At 36.5% G+C, this 21,804-nt stretch overlaps 1 protein-coding gene across 3 annotated transcripts in view; it reads left to right on the top strand.

Annotated features, from left to right (window-relative positions):
• The window catches only part of LOC150094500 (ecto-NOX disulfide-thiol exchanger 2), a 294,098-nt gene that overhangs the window by 257,232 nt on the left and 15,062 nt on the right, over positions 1-21,804 (top strand). For all 3 annotated transcript variants that reach the window (XM_090411781.1, XM_090411779.1, XM_090411780.1), the window contains exons 12-13: positions 7,644-7,870; positions 21,064-21,196. In XM_090411781.1, coding sequence (XP_090267907.1) covers positions 7,644-7,870; positions 21,064-21,196 — 360 coding nt within the window. The remainder of the gene's footprint in view (positions 1-7,643; positions 7,871-21,063; positions 21,197-21,804) is intronic.

Raw genomic sequence — 21,804 nt, 5'->3', positions numbered from 1 at the left:
TGCCATAGGAAGTCTATACTGAAATTATTACTGCATTATGCAGTTTTCCTCTTTGCACCTTTTCATGATCTAAAAAATTCAAAACAAAGATCCTTGTTATAGTCATTATTTATCAACCACAGTATTTGTGTTAAAGTAAAATTTTGCTTGCTTGGGAGTTTTCTATAGTATATAATTTCTCCTTTTCTTGGATAACTTATCCTACTCATTGAATCCACAGGGAATATTTCTGTTCATCACAAACATGCCTTGAGTAAGAAATTTCTTCTATCAAGCAGACTATCAAACAGAATTTTTTACCATTTCTTTCCAAATTCTACAAGCGGTGTAGATTAGAATAATATTCCATTTATTAAAAGTACTTCTGAGCGTCTTGTATTCTCAAGAAATTTCAACTTTTTTGCCACATACAAACCCTATCAGCCAAAATTAGCCTACACTTTGGGTACTTAAGTGTCAAAGCTGCATAACTGGGCAGAGATCTCCATGTAGTCTTTTAAGGAATGTGTGGTCTTCTAAAAGAACCGACCAGGCCTTCTGACCTAAACTTCAATTCACACTTTTTGGTGGTACACCCTGTTAGGTATCCTGGATGCTGAATGAATGAGGATGGGCTAGCAATTTGGAATTTAGCCAACCAAATTATATTCTTATTGGCTTAAACCATAATACAAAATTATGGTACAACGCGAGAGAATTTCGTGCTGGCCGGAATGTCACCTGGTTAAACAAGGTCTCCATTATTTTTGTTAGGGAACTAGGTGAACAGTGAAAGATCAGTTACTAGAACACATCCCAAGTCATTATCAGCAGAGTTAGAGATTAGTGCTATCAGCATAAGAATCATCTATAAAAAACAAATGAAACTAGCAGAAGAATTGGATAAGTACCAGATCAACATAATAGGGGTGACTGAAACAAACAAAAAAAAAAAAACAGGTAAAATCTTTCCAAGTAACAAAAACAAAATGTTATATTCAGGCAATATCAGGATAAAGGAGTAGCTATATTCAACACTGAATACGAGAATAATCTTCTTGAATAGCAAGCATTATCAAGTCAAGTGATGTGGGCAAATATCAGAATGGGGAACTGGACAATGAGACTTAAATGTGCCTATATAACATTATAGGCACAATTCCATAGAAGGTTCTACTAAGGAAGGAATGGAGGAATTTTTGAGGCATTTGAGAAGGTAGCTGACACAACAAAAAAGAGAAAAGTTGGTCCTTGTTAGAGATCTAAACAGCAGAGTAGGAATTTATTTATATGCCAGGCATATAAATATGTTTGGAGAAAATTTAGAGAAAAGAGAAAAGCTAATAATGATAAGTACCTGTTGGATTTCTGTTCAGGACATGGATTAGTTATTACTAACACAATATTCAACATAAAAGTGTGCACAACTCCACATGGAGAGATGCAAAAAATATGAAAGCCTCAATGACTATGTTATTGTTCCTATGGGTTTTCAGGACACAAGAGTATACAGAGGATTTAAAATTGGCAGTGATCAACATTTAGTTTTGAGCAGGATAAAATTAAATATCACATCGAAAGGAAGAGTGTGTAATAAGGTTTTATATTGAATCAAAGTCGAGCAGCTTTCATATGTTAACTATAGACTAAAATACACAATTTTTCAAGAAAAAATGAAAGACATTGTAAACAAGAGCCAAACCTTGCAAATTCATCGGAAAACTATGAAGAAAACACTGATTTATCCAGAGAGGCATGTGATGAGGTTGTTGGCAAGGATAGGAAAATCAGAACTTAAAGTATGTCAGCTTGTGCTCTTAGAGAATACAGAGAGAAATGTAAGAAAGCAAATCACTGTGTAAGACTAGCTAAACAAAAGTCATGAGAACAATACAGCACAGAAAATAAATATCAGGAAGGTGGCAAAATCTTCTGGAGGATAACGAAAAAGCTTAGAAATCAAGGGAAGAAAATCGTAAAAGGAATCACAGATGATAAAGGTAACATTAAAATGGAAGATGAAGATGTTTTACATGTCTTGAGTAATTATTTTGAAAGATTGCTAAATGAAACAAACAGTGGCAGTACAATGGTAGAAAATGCTTGACAGGAATACATATCACTAGTTGAAGAAGAAAAAACAATCAAAAACCTGAACTGTGGAATGGTAGCTGGAGTAGATGATATTCAATCAGATTTTCACTTTAGGACAAAAAAATAGTTTAAAAATCATGGGAATATAACTTAAATCTGTATTTTTAAGTTTTGTAGATCTGGATAAGGTATAGGACATGGTACCAAGAGCAAAGCTTTTCAAAATTCTACAATTATACAGAGCAACACAGTCTATAATTAATCCAACATCTAGAATTATTGGAGGTAGAAGAAGATGGTTTGATGTCAACTCTAAGACAGGGATGTACACTACACTATCTTTATCTCTACTACTAATTATCATCTATATGGATTGCACCATGATGGAAAGTGGCATCAGATCTGATATCAGAGTAGGAGATGTTCAACTTAGCCCTTTACTTTATACTGATAATATTATATTCTTAATTTATACATTCAGTACGGTTATGCAGAATTTCTTATCTACATTGAGCTACTGTAACAAATTTGGTACAAAGAGAACATGGAAAACATCATGTGCATTCCCTATGAGGAACCTATAGAACAAATAAAATCTTTTAACTATATAGCACAATTTTTAGTGAAGATGGCAAATTAAATATGGAAATAGATAACAGAATAAGCAAAGCTTATATTAGTATGGAGTCAATTAAATAACTTTATATGGAATAAGCGAAAAATTAACCAAACACTGAACTAGCAGTATACATTACAGTAGTCAAACCAGTTTTAAATTTGGCATCACATCAAAGAATACAGACAACAGATATGAGAAAAATTAGGGGGAGTGAACAGATGACATTGCTAGTGGCAGCATCATCATCAAATTCCTGCCATGTACCCTCAAGGGGTGTACAGGATATGATAGTACTACATGAAAAAATTTCCATCATTACTAACTTCCTATCTACAATTTTCCTCCAAATCAGTTTGTTACTTGTCAAGACTCCAGCATTACCAGATCTAATTATTCTATCGTCTAAGGCACTTTGTACCGTATCAATCCACCTATATCTTGGTCTTCCTCTGGGTCGTTTTGCTCCCAACCTGGCAGAGAACATATGTTTTTCTAATCCTTCTTCGCCCATTCTGTTTAAGTGACCATACCACCTGAGATTAGCTCTGCTAACGCATTCCTGGATGCTGACAATGTCAAGTTCTTTCTAATATTCTCGTTTTTAATATGATATTGCCATTGATGCCATCTGTTCACCCCTATAATCTTTCTCAGGACGCTCATATCTGCAGTCTCTAGTCTTTGGTCAAGTGTTTTATTTCTGACCCAGCTCTCAGATCCATAAGTTAAAACTAGTTTGAACACTATCTTGTATACAGCTAATTTAGTGTTTCGACTTAATTTCTCTCTTATTCCATATAAATTTATTCAGTTGACTTCCAACCATACCGGCTTTGCTGATTCTGTTGTCTATTTCCATATTTAATTTACCATCTTCACTAAAAATCGTGCCTAAGTAGCTGAAATGTTTTACTTGTTCCACAGGTTCTCCATTCATAACACAGTTGACATATTCAATGATTCTGCCTATTTTCATTGTCTTTGTATTGCTGACCTTCATACCATATCTATTACAACAGCTATTCAATTTAGTCAGACAATCTTGCAGACTTGTAGCGGATTTATTTAGAGGTATAACATCATCTGCATAAAGCAAAGAGCTGACATTAACATCTCCAATGTTGATATCATGTTTAATACCACTTTCCTTCATAATGTGATCCATATAGATAACGAATAACAGAGGGGATAATGTACATCCTTGTCTCACACCAGATTCAACATCAAACCATCTTCCTGTACTTCCTTCAATTCTAACTGCTGACTTAAAACTCAAATAAAGACTAAGTATTTCTTGATATAATGCCCCATTGACACCATATAACTGTAGCGTATTGAATAGCTTCTCTCTTGGCACCTTGTCATATGCCTTTTCCAAATCGACAAAACTTAAATACAGATCTCTGTTATATTCCCATGCTTTCTCGACTATTTGTCGTAAACTGAAGATCTGATCCTGACAGCCTCTATTTGGCTTGAATCCAGCTTGTTCTTCACCAAGCTTTTTTTCCACAATTCTTCTCAACCGTTTCTCAAGTATACTTGCATAGATCTTGCCAGGAACACTTAGTAGGGAAATACCTGTAATTCTCACATTCAGTTTTATTTCCCTTTTTATATATGGGTACTATGAGAGCTCTACTCCAATCATCGGGAATTCGTCCCTCTGTCCAGGATTTCTGAACTATGCAGTGCAGCCACTGTAAGACACTTATACCGCCATACTTCAGCATTTCTGGTCGAATATCATCTACTCCTGCTGCCTTTCCACATTTCAAGCCTTTGATAGCTTTTTCTACTTCAAGTATGGATATGTATTCCTCACTGCATGCCTGGTGAGTGTTTTTTACCACTGTGCTGTCATCACTGCTTGTTTCATTTAGCAGTTTTTCAAAGTAATTACTCCATACTTCAAGGATATCTTTTTCTCCTGTTTTCATGTCACCTTTATCATTTCTAACTCCTTTTACAGCACTCTTTCCTCCATTCCTAAGCTTCTTCAACAACCTCCAGAATATTTTGCCACCTTCTTGATATTTATTTTCTATATTCTTGCCAAAGTCCTCCCATGACTTTTGTTTAGCTAGTTTTACACAGTGTTTAGCATTCTTGCATTTGTCTCTGTATTTTCTAAGAGCACAAGCTGACTTATTTGCCAGGAACTTTTGATATGCTTTCTTCTTTTCCTTCACTGCCTCTTTAACTTCCTGTGTCCACCAGGGAGTTCTGATTTTTTTTATCCTTGCAGACAACCTCACCACATGCCCCTCTGGTAGAATCAATCAATGTTTTCTTCAGAGTTTGCCACTGAATCTCCAAGGTTTGATTCCTGTTCTCAAACTCTTTCATTTTTTCTTCAATAATCTTTGTGTATTTTAGTCTACAGTTCTCATCTGAGAGCTGCTCAACTTTTATTCGCTTTAAAACTTTCTTACATGTTATTCTTTTCAATATGAAATTCAATTTTATCCTGCTCAAGACTAAATAGTGATCACTTCCAATTTCAAATCCTCTGTACACTCTGGTGTCCTGCACCAGGGAGAAAACATCACTATCAACAATAACATAGTCAATGAGACTTTTCTTATTCCTAGCCTCTTCTCTCCATGTGAATTTGTGCACATTTTTATGTTGGAACATGGTGTTAGTAATAACCAGTCCATGTTCTAGTAGCATCATATTAAAAATGAAGATATTGGGAAAGTACGTGACATTGTTAACATTCAAGAATTTGTGAGCAGAGCTTGTCTAATGATATAATCTCTTAACCACCTTACTGGCCTATAGGGATCAAATACGCATCCAGATACTCTTCGTATCCATCATATATTACAATGTAATATTAATGGTATTACAATTTTAATATGCACTTCGCATCCATGTTAACTTGGACATATATATACGTCCTGGCCGGTAGCATGGTTAAACAGAATGGGAAAGGTTAACAAAAAAAATGTTTGGTGCCAAGATGGTATAGGAAAAAGACACCAAGGAAGGCAAATAATTAGATGATTTATGCAATTAGAAGCATCTTAGACTGAAATGTATTGATCATGATATGACAGTATTTGGTGTCACAATAAATAATGTGGAGAAAAATTGTTAATGAAAGGTTAATAATAATATAAACTATCATAGCATTCTCTGCACCTCTTGATGAGACATCAGGAATTTGATGATAAATTTTCCATTCTTTATTCTACAGTGAAGATGGTTAGTGATTGCAAACCAAAATGTCTGTATTAAAATACAGATGTATTGATTTAATTTTTCTAAGGTTATACTGTAATATTATTTTTAATAAGATTTTACTGTAATTGGTATAATCTTATTAAAATATCTTCACTGTGTTTATGTGTGTTTTCCTATTTATATATTTCCTGGCACGTTTTACCTTAGTATAAGTAAGCAGCAGAACTTTGTATGAAGTTACTTTTCTGCTATTGTTATTATTATTTAATACTTGTGATTGAATGAGTACAGCAGTTAATTTCATTCAACACAAGCTGCTCTGAATGAGCAACAGGAATTGTCTATCTAATATTCCTTAGACAGCATATGTTGCCTTATATTATCGCAAAAGTCATTTCTTAGCTTAGGTATGCTAAGCTTTCATGATAGGTCATAAGAAACTATGCTGGTTACTCTGAGCTCAAAGGAAGAATCACTTTTCCATATACAAATTGCCAAATTCTGCCTTAAAAATTGTTTTCTTACAATTAAAGTTTTATGCCAATCAGAAAGCTGGTTGAACCAACAGGCTGATGGTTCAAATCCTGCCTTGGACATGGATGTTTGTGACCATCATCCTACTTATTGGAGGCCTGAAGTGGCTTGAAAAAGTTTCATGTTTAGTTTCTAGAGAAGGGTTTTCCAGACTGTCTAAAAATAAATGCAAAAAAGTATAAAATTAATAAAAATGAAAAAATCCTTAGCCCACACTGTACAAATGTACTATAGGTCTACAAAAAATTTTTCATGCGTAGAAGCTGCTTTAAAAAAAAACTTACTGGAACATATATATGTTCCAGTTAAACCTATATATATATATATAAGATAATAGGTTTATGTGTTGTTGTAAGGTGTTGGTTGTTATAACAGTGCTTCATGGTACAAACAATACCCAAGGAAAATAATTAATTTATCCAATTTGCTGGATTTTCAACCAACATTCTCAGAGTGCAAAATTATGAATGTGGTACACATATAGTACTTAGTTGCAGAAACATTTCCAATTGTAACTGAAAATGAACTGATGCTTAACAAGATGCCTTTTAGGGCTGTATAAAACAAAGTTAGTTCAGAAAAGTCAGGCAAAATGTGGTCTTAGAATGATGCTCTCCCAGATCTTATTAACGCAGCCATATTTGTTGGTGTTGCAAAAGTAAGGGGAATTTATAACTGATGCTGATTCTAAAAATACTCTTGGGCCTATAGTAACCTCTGTGCAGCACAGTTTTCTTTTTCCATTTAATCCTGTGAAAGGAAATGTCCAGAGCATAATCGGCTAATCCTGACTTACCATTATAGATGATAGTGGATTCAGCTTTTATGTTGAAGGCAGATATTAACAGATCTACCAATCTGTCCCAAAGTCAGCTAAGCTGCAGGCACAAGTAACTTTATACACTCCAGGATAAAGGTTACCAATGGATGGGTTGTTTGAAAGCAGTATGGAGATTTGCAGAGAACTATATTTTCTGAAATAACTTGACTGTAAAGGATGGGAATAGTTTTGCTCTGATCTTGTGGAGAGGCTGCAGTATTATCTATTTTATAAGGACTGTAGCCAGCTAAAAGTAAGTAAGCATAAATTCATTCAGAATTTAAGAAATTCTTCATCACTCTAGCCTAACTACATGTAATTTTACTACATATTTCTTTGTTTTGTTTCTTGTAATGATGTTCACGAGGTCTTTAGTTTGTAATTTTTTTTTTTATCCCTTTCTAGTTTCAAGAGCAACTAATGAAGAATACAAGCTACAAGAAGAAAATGATGCATTAAGGTGCCAGCTTGAAGCATATCGTAATGAAGTTGATGTTCTTAAATCAGATAGTAAACATGAGTTAGAGGCTAAAGAACATCAAGTGCAAGCATTGCAGCAAGCTTTGCAAAATCTACATCAGTTGTTAAATAATGTAAAAAAAGAATCCAGTGACTGCGATGAGCCACAAAAAGTAAGATTTTTAAAGTATTTTTAGCTAGTTTTTGTTCTGGAAAAGTAAATTCATACTTGACAATTTCTTGACAAGAAATTATATTCTTGTTTTCATCCTTATTTTTCCCAAGTGTGAGCAAACAAAAATTTGTGTGTGAAACATCGTTGTGACTAGACCACTGGTATGTTGAAAGCAGTTGACTTCACAGCAGGTTAGCCATTGTATCCCATAAATGCTCTGTACATTCCATTCTTAAACATGATACATACATGTAATATCATGCATTATGGTGAGAGTCACTATCCAGATGAGTTTTGACCTTTATTAGTGATCCTTTTCATAATATCATACAAGTTTGTAGGGAAGCATGCTTTGCATTATTGGTCAATGAGGCAATAGATGTGAAGTTAGCAGTCTCTGTATACAACTAATCTAATTATGATAAATTTAGTTTAATCCTTTACCCAAGTGTAAGCAAACAAAGTTTGCACCTGAAGTATTTTCAGGATTGAAGCAACTCGTGGTAAAGGTGGACCAAGCTCTCATCACTCCTTGTCTTAGTATCTCCCATAATGCAAAGCACATCTCCTTGCAGACATGTATAATGCAATGCATTAAGGGAAGGGCCACTACCCAGACCGGTTTCGACTTTTATTGAGGTCTCGTCAGTAGGAGCCAGACCCAGAGGTGGTGATGCCAAGGTGGAAGCAATGGAGAAGTCATCTATACCTATACGAGTTGCCAAAAGGTGTCTCACCTAATTATTAAATTACTCTGGATTTAGAGAAAGATGTTGGAAGTTTTTTCCCACTTGGTTAGACTATAATAAATTTAGTTTAATCCTTTATCCAAGTGTAAGCAAACAAAGTTTATGTCTGAAGTATCTTCAGGACTGAGGCAATTCATAGTAAAGGTGGACCAAGCTCTCATCACTCCTTGCCTCACTATCTCCCATAATGCAAAGCACATCTCTTTGCAGACATATATAATGCTATGCATTAAGGAAAGGGCCACTACCCAGACCGGTTTTGACCTTTATTGAGGTCCCTTAATGCATAGCATTATACATGTCTGCAAGGAGATGTGCATTATGGGAGATATACTAAGACAAGGAGTGATGAGAGCTTGGTCCACCTTTACCACGAGTTGCCTCAGTCCTGAAGATACTTCAGGTGCAAACTTTGTTTGCTTACACTTGGATAAAGGATTAAACTAAATTGATTATCGTCTAATCAAGTGGGAAAAAACTTCCAATAACCTAATTATGAAGATACTTCACATGCAAACTGTTGGGTAAAGGACTAAACTGCTTACATTTGGATAAAGGATTAAACAAGAATTGAATTGTAGATAATGTTTCTGGGAAAATTCCCATGTTACTTCTCTAAGTATATTATTTTTATGGCTATTTATCCTATTTTTGTTTAGGAGTACCCATTTTATAATGTCATTGGCTTTTTACTCAAATTTAGGACATTACTGATGTTTTATATAGATATATATATGAAGAATATATATGATTAAAAAATTTGGACACACCTTTATAGGATGTTGCTGGCTGTCTTCTTATTCAGCAGCATCCCAGATTTTGGCAATATACATTCATCTGCTGTTGAAGGAAGGAATTATGACTGAAAGGAAGGGAGGGTTGGAAAGTGGGGGTAGAGAGATGTGGGAGAATTATTGGTGAGGCAGTGGGTATGTGAACTTTTGAAAAACCTGGGTTTTTTTATTATTAAAGGTGGGCAGAGAATATTTTGGGAGGGGGGGATGAAAATAGAATTTTTTGGGAAAGGGGAAGGATATGATGGGATAAGATCAGAAGCGGGAGCCGTTTCAACAGTGCATCATCTTCAGAGCTTGCGAGGGAAGTGGAGGTTATCTATGCCAGCATGGTGTTTCTGTCTTTGGTGTATCTGTGTTATTCCCTATTGGTCAGAATCATGACCTAATTTTTATGTTATGGAGCTTCCAACTCTCGGAGATTATGTAGGGCTGATGGACGTTTATTGAGTTTTTGTCACATTTTATGGCTATCATTTCCGATATTCTATGCATTGTTTCGTTTTCTTGTATATCTAGTATTATGGCCTTGTTTCTGTTCAAGGGCGTGGACTGCAATTTCTGTTTTTCCTGTACTTTGTATTCTGTTTTTCTTTTGATTGTTGCATTTTTTTTTTATTAAGGTGTTCTGGAATAGGGATTTTTGTAATCACGGAAGTGTTCTTGTAGTCTTGCTCATAAAGATCTGATAGTAGAACCTGTGTAGACAACATCACAATCTTTTTGGCAAGGAAATTGTAAACCACATTGTGGTGTTCTAATATTTCTTTGTGTGCGTGAGATTTTGTAGGTTTTAGAAGTATTGCCAATTTTTGGTTCGTAGTGAACACCAGCTTATAGTCGATGTGTTTGAAAATGTATTTGTAAGTTTTGTATGTGTTCTGGATGTATGGCAGTTTGATGATTTTTTGTGTTGGAAAGTTTGTTTTGGTTGTTGGATTGTTTTCGCTGTTTTCTTGGTGTAATTTATTAGCTGTGTTGAGATAATAAGTCATCAGCTTCTATATACATGTAGCCTAGTCATAAAGATATACTTCATGCACAAACTTTATTTGCTTACACTTGGATAAAGGATTAAATAAGAGTATAATTTTCCTCATAAATTACATATTGCATTAGCCAATCATACATAATTATTATTATTATTATGGGCGACTCCAGGGAGTCCTTAGAGACTCATCGAGGGAGGCCCTAAACATCATGTCCACACAACTATACGACATTCTCACATTATCTATCATACCTTGCCTTGAACTCACTCATCGTCATAGCACTCACAACAGACTCTGGCAGCTTATTCCACTCATTTACCACTCTAAAAGTAAAGAACCCAGCTCTAACACCCTTGCTAACCACACTCTTGCCCAGCTTCCATAAGTATCTCCTAGTTCTTCCACCACCAGTCCTGATCTCAAAAATATCCTCTGAATTAATCCTATAGAAACCCTTTAGCAATTTGAATGTCTCAATCATATCTCCCCTTTTCTGCCTATCAACTAATTTCTGCAACCCACAAATCTTCAACCTGTTCTCATATGGTTCATTCCATAGACCTGCTATCATCTTGGTCACTCACCTCTGGATCCTCTCCACCTCCTCCCCATCAAGAAGAAACCTAGGTGACCAAATCTGGGCACAGTAGTCGAGATGAGGTCTTATCAAGGCTCGGTACAGAGTACAATAACTTGCTTGTCTCTGCTCGTCAAAGTATTTTTCAACAACCAAGTGAGTTGAGCTGATTTAGCCACTTTTGCAAAGTGCCCCCTAAACTTTATCTCCCTATCCACCAACACTCCCAAGTCACTGGCCTCATCAATCTCCTGGAGTACAGTTCTGCCAATGTGGTATACTGCTGCTAATCTTTTCACCCCAAAATGCATAACCTTACATTTTGTCACATTAAATTGACATCCATTTTCCTTAGCCCAGAACTCCAATCTATCCAAGTCATCCTGCAAGATTTTGACATCTTCTGCATTCACTATAGCCCTACCCAACTTTGCATCATCAGCGAACAAATGAACTGTTCCTCTTAGATTCTTCCCTATATCATCAATGAACAAATTAAACAGCAGTGGTCCAAGAACAGAACCCTGCAGCACACCAGTAGTCACAGGCTGTCTTTTGGACTCTACTCCTGAATAAACTACACTCTGATATCTCTCCATCAACCACCCACCTATCCATCTCACCAACCCTATATCCATTCCCATATGTTGTAGTTTACGGATTAGAATTCCATGTGGTATCCTGTCAAATACCTTAGCCAGGTCGAGCAGTATCACCGTAAACCCATTACCCTTATCCAGTTCAGCCGTCACTGTGTTATAAAACTCGAGCAAGTTACTGAGGCATGATCTACCCGTCACAAAGCCATGCTATTCCCCGTGCAGTATTCATTTTCATCAATCCATTCCTATATTTTTCCCTTGACAACAACTCCTGATATGCTGATCGGTTGGTAATTTGCAACAGTAGTCTTGGATCCTCCTTTATGCAGTGGAACTATTTTCCCCATCGGGACTAAACCAGACCCAAGACTCACATTAAACAACATAGTCAAGGGCACTGATAATTCTTTAGCCGCTTCATGTAAGACCCGTGCCAGTATACTATCCAATCCCACTGGTGTATTCACATTAAGGTTCTGTATTAGACTATTCACCTCCACTTCATTCATCACAATTCCTGTATAAACTAATGGTTCCTTCATTTTATGAATTTCACCACCTGGATGATATACTCTTGCAAAGTGCTCGATCAGTAATTCCACTATATCGACTGATTCAGTGACTTCCTTACCATCGTCATTCCTTAAAATCATTCTGCCGTGTACAATTTTTTTTGCTTGCAGCATATTGAAAAAACTATTTGGGATTCTCTTTGGCTTGCATAGCTAGTTTCCTTTCATAATCCGCTTTTGCTTTCTTTTACCACACTCGTTACCCTTCTGGCCTGCTCTTTATACCGTTTGTGTGCCTGCAGGTCACCTTTCTCTTTAAATTCCCTCCACAGTTGTTTCTTTTTTTGCAACTCAAGCTTAATGGTGTTATTCGTCCATTTAACCCCTACTTGTTTTACTATTCGGACCCTAGGTATACAATCAGCCATAACCTTCTGTAAATGCTCCTTGACCACTTCCCATGCTCTATCTACATCCAGCCCTTGCAGTTTTACATGCCATGGCACTGAACCAAGCAATTTCCTAAGCTTGTCATACTTGCCAGCACGGTAATTCCACACATACCCTGTCATAATCAAAAATTCCACACCTTTAGCCACCTCCCAGGTCAAGATCTTATGGTCAATCTCACCAGTAGGTGGCAACATGGTCATATTCATTACAGTCAAATTGTGAGATGCTATTACCAGGTCAAGCACTATCAAACCCCTAGTATTTTCAATTACATGCTTTCTCAGATATAGTTATCTCTTAATAATTGAATAAAATCCAGCTCCTTCCTCACGTGTCCTCTCCTCCTTCCAATCAATGTTACCATAGTTGAAATCCCCCATAATAATTACCCTCCTTCCACTCATTGCTTCTATTTGCTTATGCATACTATCTCCACCATCTATTCCATCACCTGGTCTATAGCAGCACCCAACTGTATATTTTGTTCTGCAGTCTCAACACCAAATGGCCTCAAATGAGCTCTTTTCACCATCCTGCAATGCAACTTCAATTCTCCTTGGCTGCAGTTCATCAGCTATCATCGATAACACTCTTCCTCCCATTTTATTCTCTCTGTCCCTCCTAAACACACTATAACCTACACATTCTATTCCACTAACTGTTTCATTAATGCCAATAACCTGTGGCCAGGAAGAGCCAATCAAGGCCAAAAATTCTTCATTCTTGTTCCTAATACTCCTGGCATTAGTATACATGAAATGCAGAGGTCCCTTTGTCCCACCCCTATCTTGATGCGTTATCCTAACTATCCCATTCAGATTTCTTGTCCTTAGTACTGGCTCGGGTACATTATATACATTCTTACACTCTACCAATACCCCTAAAAGCTATTGCATCATTGGCTGATGCAGTGCAGTTGAGTCATGACATTGCTGTCTTAAGGTGGTACAATCATTAGTATAAAGCAAAGTCTCATTGGGTGAGAAAGTGTTTGTTCGCCTTCTTGGACTACATTACCAAACAAGTGATCCCTGCAGTGTAAATTGAGCAGTAGTGATGCCTTGTGCTTGTGTTAATAAAATAACTTTTGATACATTTGCAGGGAATTGATGTTTGCAAGTCAGAAAAAAGGCCATCACTCTGTTAATGGAAAAAGATGTATTAGCTTTATTTCAGATGTAAGATCGGAGATAAGACCTGGGTCCCACACATATGCAGTGATACGTATGCTAGAAATCTTCCAGAGTGGCTGAAAGGTGGTAAAATGTCGATGCTGTTTACTGTTCCTATAGTTTGCAGGGAGCCAGACAATTTTGCAAATGGCTACTACTTCTGCATGGTACCACCTGTTTCGGGAGGTATCACAAGAAAAGTGGACAATAGCATACACAAATATACTATCTGCTCTCTGACCAGTTCTGCATGGCAAAAGACTTCCTGTTCTTGAACCTCTGAAAGAATGTCCCATCTATTCAGAGGATGAAGACAAACTGATGTCAAGTTCTCCTGAGCCTTTGTGTCTAATGATGATCTATATGTCGGCCACACATTCTCACACAAGAAGTGGCAAACGATCTTGTGTGTGGTCTGGAACTGTCCAGGGCCAAAGCAGAGTTACTGGGATCAAGACTTCTACAATGGAATCGTCTCAAGGAAAATGTCTGAGTGACTTTGTTTCGCACTTGTCATGAGCAGTTTGTGCCTTATTTCCGAAAGGAAGGTGACCTTTGGTTCTGCTACGATGTAGATCGCCTGATGAATGCCCTTCGAATCAAACATGACCCACACGAATGGCAACTATTCAAAGTTTCAAGGCAGTGTTGCTGCAGGAAACCAGCTTCCGTCTGTTCCAGTCGGACATGCTGTCTGAAAGAAACCTATGACAATATAAAACAGCTGTTGAACTGTCTTCAGTACAGCAAGTAAAGATAGCATCTCCGTGATGTGTAGTTTTCTGCCCTGACATTCCTGAGGAAGTTAGTTGACACCAGATAAAATGCGTCTCAAGCTTTTTTCTCATCACCCTCTAGCAGGTTGTCAAACATCTTGTCAATGAAGAGCTCTCAGATCTGAGGACCCAAAAACTCCCTCTTACTTGAAAGTAGTGTCTGTTGATGAGTCTGTAGCTGGGATATATGAAGTACTGCTGTTTTTTGTGTGAAGGGGACAGCCAAGCAAGAAATTGGACTGTATGAAGAGACTGGCCTGTGAGGAAATCTCTGAAGGTTGGAGAGAAGAATGTGCAACACTCAGCACTGGCAGAAATGCAAGTGTGCTGTTACTGTCCCCACAAAATTCGTAAAAGCCATGGACCAGACTGGATCATCTTTCAAGTACCTGGCTGACAATTCCCTTAACTCAGCTAAGTGAAAATTAAAGCGGGAGTTTTTGGGTCCTCAGATCTGAGAGCTCTTCATTGACAAGATGTTTGACAACCTGCTAGAGGGTGATGAGAAAAAAGCTCGAGACGCGTTTCATCTGGTGTCAACTAACTTCCTCAGGAATGTCAAGGCATTCACACTTGGATTTCTTCCCCAACTGCAGCATAGTTAATGATGCACACAGTGAACATTTCCATCAGGAAATTGCAAAGATGGAGAAACGATACCAGGGAAAGCAGTCTACTTCTCCATGGGCAGTTTCATTCCTAGTTCTTCCTTATTACTAACAGTAAAGTGCTGTGAGATGGAGTCCTCAAGGATCTGCAGCTATGTTTATTGCATTGAATATAAATTACCACTACACTAGAGCCTGTAGACATTGGCCTCTTAGTGGGATTAATATAGTATGTTCTCTGCACTTAACACTGGGGTATAAGTCAACTCAGACCGATCTAAATTTTATGTTGCAACTGCCACCTTCTTCTGGGCAGCCATAATGAACATAATACAATGTATGGATAGTGTGAATACCAGTGTAAGAAGTAGGAGTGAATGTTTCACTATGACGACCTCTTGTTTAAATAATGGAAACCATACCTTCTTTTATATGCCTACCTGTTCATAATCTGCAATAGGTCATGTGGTCTGTGTACTTTTTATGTAGATTATTGAAGAAAACATGGAGGTGGTCACTTGTCTGTGCTTTCTAGTATATCATCAGGGAGAACAGAGTTCTCCTTGACATGTGCAATAGAAAATTAAATAGGCTGATTGGGATATTTTCAGCTGGTATAGAATTTAATCTTGTTGTAATTGGTCAAACAAAATTTTCCATACAACAGCAGCAACTTTCCAAACAGATCTTGATTTCTAGTCTATTCAAAATCATGTAGAATCCCACACAAGATAGCAAAAAGAATCAAGGCAAAGCAAGGGGATTATTCTGTAAATATCCTACCACATTACATCTTGTAGCTTTTAAATGCACTCATGTATTATGTTAAACGTTTTCTTCTTCTGATGCATCCCCTAAGGGCAAGTATTTATGGCTGTGGATTGGTATGTTCACAGGGCCAGATTGCCTGTTCTGAGGGGCAAAAAACCTGAGTTTCCATGAGAAATAACCCTCTACCTCCATATGAGACTTGTTAACTCATGATTTGATTGAAAATATGTAATAAAGGTTCCTCACATCATGTACAGGGTTCAAACCCAGGTCTTTCTAACCAAAGGACTTATATATCCCAACTTGAGCTATTGAGAGTTTATTTTTCACTTGGTTAGACTATAATAAATTTAGTTTAATCCTTTATCCAAGTGTGAGCAAACAAAGTTTGCACCTGAAAGTATCTTCAGGACTGGGTAGTACTCCTAGGTAGAGATAACCTTGCTAATGCTTCTGCCTGGTATCTCCACTTGGGCCTGGCTCCCACTGAAGAGACCTCAATAAATGTACAAACTAGTCTGGGTAGTGGTCCTTCTCTTAATGCATAACATTAGACATATCTGCAAGGAGATGTGTTTTGCATTATGGGAGATACTGAGATAGGATTGATGTTAGCTTGCTCCACCTTTGCAATGAGTTGCCTGGTGTTGTACCACCTTACCCCAGTCCTGAAGATACTTTCAGGCACAAACTTTGTTTGCTCACACTTGGATAAAGGATTAAACTAAATTTATTATTATTGGGCTATTGAGGCTCGTTACATTAAACAGAGTAAAAAAAGAATCTTGAATCCAGTTTACGTCACCTGTATGATATCACATAAATTTAGAAAATAACCTTCTTCCTCTGTCTTGGAGGTTATCTTGATTGTCAAAAAAATTGCCAATCAAGATAAACCTCTCCCTTCATAGCCATGGTCTCATAGGGCATTTCTTTTTATTTCATACCTACTCTCTAGCCAAACCATCCAGTCCAGCTGCAAGTAGGGAATCAGGCTCTCAGCAGTATGTGAAGAGGACAGTGTTCCTGCATACACGTCTTATGAGTAACAGTTCTTACTGTCATCTCCCACCATTCTGTGTTTTAATAACTCAGCATCAAGATAAAGAGCATTGGCTACGGGTTTTTTTCATCATTTTTGTAGGATTGTTAAAAGATAGCTTCAAAAAACTATTGATCATATTACTTTGTGGCCGTTTAAATCGGTTCTGGGTTTCAGTAGAGAAATTTTGACAAAAGTACCTTTGTACACTTTTGTCAAAAACACAAGCTTCACCTTTATTGATCCAGAATTGAAGTTTGAAAAAAATTAGCATCCGAAAGCAACAGAAGTCAGTTTCTTCAGATTCATTTTTGAAATAAGCTTACATTCCTTAGGCTAAGAAATAAGTGTAAGAGAGTTCTAAACATGTGTAACACATTGTGTGGACTTCTGTTCAAAACTTGAATATAGGATTACAAGTGCATGCTTTTGAAAGAGTCCTGTTTATTGGTTGGATCCTTTCCACGATCATGGAATACAAATGTGCTAGTGCATATTGCACATTATTTCACTTGAATTTTTATATCTAAAACAAATGAACCCTACTCTCTTGTCATGGTATACCAGTTATTAATTATACTAGAATTAAAACTCTTGCTTTAACCACTCTATATTGATCAGCATTTGCTTTTTGCTTTTACTGTTGATACAGCATGATGACTTCCATTGTCTCTTTCATCAATAAAATATAAAACAACTAACCAAGAGAATGATGGGTACAGAATGATTCAAAAAATACATATTGTATTTAATAGGAGAGATTTCTCATAGACCACAAACTGAATGAAAGCACGTCTATTTTGTAGACCACAAAATAATGATTAAGACGTACCACCATATCACATCACCTAAAATGGCACTCTAGTGAAACAAGATTAGTGAATTAAAAGGATCAGTGGATTAAATCTCCATTTCTTTCTGTCTTCCCATATTTTCTTCATGAAAATGTACCTGTGTTCCTCCTCAGGTTTCTTCTCTCCATCCTCTTTCCATGTTACTTTCAGTCTTTTGTCCTCAATTTTCATGTCATACATTCTTCTTAGTATTCTTTCTAAATTTGTTCTCATATGTCCAAACTACCTTAAGTGGGAGTTAACAATGCTGAGTTAGATTAGGGAAATGGCTGCATGATGATTCTGCTGGATTTTGCAAAGCATTTGACCAAATACCTCATGGAACTCTGTTACACAAATTAGAACAAATGGGGGTGCATAAGACACTGGTTATGTGGATAAGAGGGTGTCTGCTGGACAGATATCAAAAAGTTGTATATGGAGGAACAGAATCCAGGAGAAAGCTGGTGATTAGTGGTGTACCACAAGGCTCAATGCTAGGTTTACTACTGTTTAATTTGTACATAAATGATATAGGAAATAACCTGAAAGAAAATATTCAGTTCTTTGCTGATGTAAAATTAGGTAGAGTAATAGTGAATCAAGGCAATATGGAGAGTTTGCAGGATGATTTAAATAGGCTGTCAGTATGGGAAAAAGATAATAGGTGTCAGTTTAATGTGGAGAAATGTAAAGTTATGCATTTTAGGATAAATACTGCATACCACATTGATGGATTTTAGGGGTGGTGGTATACAGTGAGTTGATGTTTAAAGGACATATTGCTAAGGTAGCTCACAAGTTTTCTTGGCTATTGAAGAAGACATGAGTACAGATAATGAAGTTGTTATTCCTCTTAATAAGGCCTTGATACATCCTCATCTGGATTACTGTGCTCAGGTCTGGTTTCCCAGGTTTCTTGGAAATGAGGAAGTGATGAAAGGAATCAGAAGCAAGCAATGTTCCTTATTGAGGATAGATTGAGGGTGTGTGGACTCCAGAAGTTGGTTGATGGATGAAAAAGAGAGATATGTTAGAAACTTTTAAGTTACTTAAAAGGTTTTATGAGATTGATGTAGGGGAAATGTTTTGGCACATTGCTAGAGGGGCCCAAACAAGAGATCATCCCTGGAAGTTAAATAAAAGTGTAGTTAGTAGGGGTGTGAGGACTATATTTTTTGCTTGAAGAGTGGTGAGTGTTAATGGTTCAAGGAGAGGTATGATAGATTGTGTGGATAGGCTTGTCTCGCACAATGAGTCCATACAATAATAATTTGCAGGATAAGCTTCTTGTGCAGTATTTAAAAGCATAGTATATATTCCAGAAATACTTGCATCACTATCTACAAACACATCAGTCCTTTTTTGTTTTTAATATACACACACATGCATATTAACTAACAAATTATTCATTAAAATGTGAAATTAGTACATCTGTAAGAATTGTTAATTATGCTGTAGTTCAGTGCTCTAGAAACCTTTAATTCTGCATTTCATGTTTACTAGTTTTGTATCTTTTTGTTTATTTCTTTTTATCCCATCCTGGCATCCAGTTATTCCAGCCTGGGTGGTTGGATTCATGTAACTATATTTGCATGATTAATAACATTACTGGAATTTCTCCTTTTGAACTTATCATTCATACAATGCAAGGTCTCTCCAGTTAGGATAAGAGAATTTTAAAACTGAGTACAAAGAAGTAAGTTTCTTTCTTGTAGAGTTCCAAGTTAATTTGTGACTTCTGGTAGTAAGGTTTTTATGTTCATTATTCATAATAATATCATTTATGGGAATCACAATGTACACTGCATATTAATTAAAATAGCTTTTAATATTTCCACAGTCAGTTGCCATCATCAAAGAATAAAGAACATAATATATGCATGCAGGTGCTATATAAGAGAGGTATGACTGAAGTAGAACAATAATGGAAAGTCATCTAAAGTCCTAAATAGTGCTCCCTAGTAGTTTTTAGTTTTGGGCTGAAGTTCTAAGGACAAGTGCTTCACAGATTTAAGGCAGTTTTATACAACCAAATTTACTAAGGTTGAGGTATGTCATTAAGGCTGAGGCAGAGTCCAAGAAAAGTTGTATTTAAATTTTCTCCTGTGGAGTAAGGCGGCCTTTTTCCATCATATCCTGTAGTAGATATCCAAAGAATGGTCAGCAACCCTTAGTGGCCATAGTGGTGGAAATGTTATCCTTGTGTTTGGCAATTCTAATCTCCTGTGGTCAAAGAGGCTGTCCTGACTGTTTGGCCATAGGACAGCTTACAGATTCATGGGACCTGGTATATACTGGGCTAGTCTAGGGATCGTCGCTAGTCTTTGGTGGAGCAGATAAGGAATGCCAAAATTTTATATAGTCATTAAGTGGTTACAAGATTGTATTTTTGGTGGATTTTTTTAGTTTTTCAGTACCTTTGATATGTGGGATAGTTATAGATTTGGTATAATATCTGTTCTGAAGGGATTGTTGTGGTTTAGGAGTTTTAACATTTGTTTGGATTTGGTGAGAATTGTAGGCATTGCTAATTAAGTATTGTGAATGTGTGTTCAAGTTGAGTGTTGAGGACATTATTGTCAGAGCTAATCAGCTTTTTCCTTCTGTACAAGGTTTTAATAATCCCATACTGTTGGGGGGAGGAGAGTGTGATGACTGTTGGTGAATGTATCAACCTGTATGTGTGTGTGGGGGGGGGGATTCTGTATACTGAGAATGCCAATGATCCATGAAGTTGGAATGTGATCAAGATATATAAGAAAGGAAGATTGTTGATTTTGTCCAAGGTGAACGGGATCTCCACACTCCCCCCCCCCCAATACACACACACACACACACACACACAGACGTACATACAGGTTGTTTGATATGCCATGTAGGTGCGTTCTCCATTAGGCCACATGGCTCTGAAGCTTTTGGCACATTCCTAACACAACCAGTAATTTGATTTTGCCAAAATACTGAAAATATTAATTATTTGAATTAATATAGTGTGTATGTTATAATATATTAATTATTTTAATTATTAGCATTAAGTTCAGAAAACATCTGTATACTTTAGTTGTTAGAACTATGTACACTGAACTGTCACTAGACCTTGTAAAGGGAACCAAACTTTTATAGTAGATGTTATGTGGTCAATTTCTTTAGAATAGCATCATTACTATGCAGTTTTGGTCTCAGAACTTTTCGGTAAATTCTTATAGTGAGCAAGTTCATATAACAGTTTGCTTTAGCGAGAGTTGATTGTGTGACATGAAATTTTTGATTTATCCTTTTTTTTAAAAAAAAACAAAAACAAAACAAGAATGTTCAAGAAGAAAAGGATGTTGATAATACTCAGTCCGATGGAGAACAAGAACAAAGTCATAGTGGAACTACAGAAATATCAGTTTCATCAAGTTCTATAAACATCACAGAAAAAGAAGCTCAGCTGATAGGTAGGATTTCTAAAATAAACATTATTGTCTTTAAAGCAGTGAGCTATGTTTGTGATTCAAGCTCATTTTTAAAAAAAATTGAGTGTTTAAGTTAAAAAATAATACTTCAGAATAATTTAATGATATTTGTATTTACAAATGATTTAGGTAAAAATTTGAATATAAAGCACATTAACCTGTTATGACCAAGTAACTGGCTTTTTTGAAATTATATGGCCATGAGTAATATCTCCTTAGTCTGTCATTGTGTGCTTTGCTTACTTGGTTTATCTGTTTAGTGAGAGGAAACCCTTCCACATCCATATGAGACTAACTTACATCAGCTAGATTGGTTGGAAAGATCTGGATTTCAAACCATTTCAATCTACATCATTTCAACTGCCTGCATTATGGTGATCTTCCAAATTTTACACACATACACACATATAGGAATGCATTCCTGAAAAAGGATGTGTTAACTGTTAAAGAGGTAAAATAATATGAGTTATAGGGATTATTTTCTAATTACAACAAAGTAAACATTCTTCAGACTTTTATTGAACATAAAAGATGCAAATATGTTTTCTCATCTTTGGAGACAGGTCAACTTGCATTTTCTTGTACAGCTT

Source organism: Typopeltis vanoorti, chromosome 22 (assembly GCF_054136105.1).
Source record: "Typopeltis vanoorti isolate ZY-2024b chromosome 22, IOZ_Tvanoo_1.0, whole genome shotgun sequence".
In the NCBI taxonomy this organism is placed as follows: Eukaryota; Metazoa; Arthropoda; class Arachnida; order Uropygi; family Thelyphonidae; genus Typopeltis; species Typopeltis vanoorti.
The sequence above is the reverse complement of the archived record's forward strand: the minus strand, read 5'-3'. Positions and strand labels throughout refer to the sequence as shown.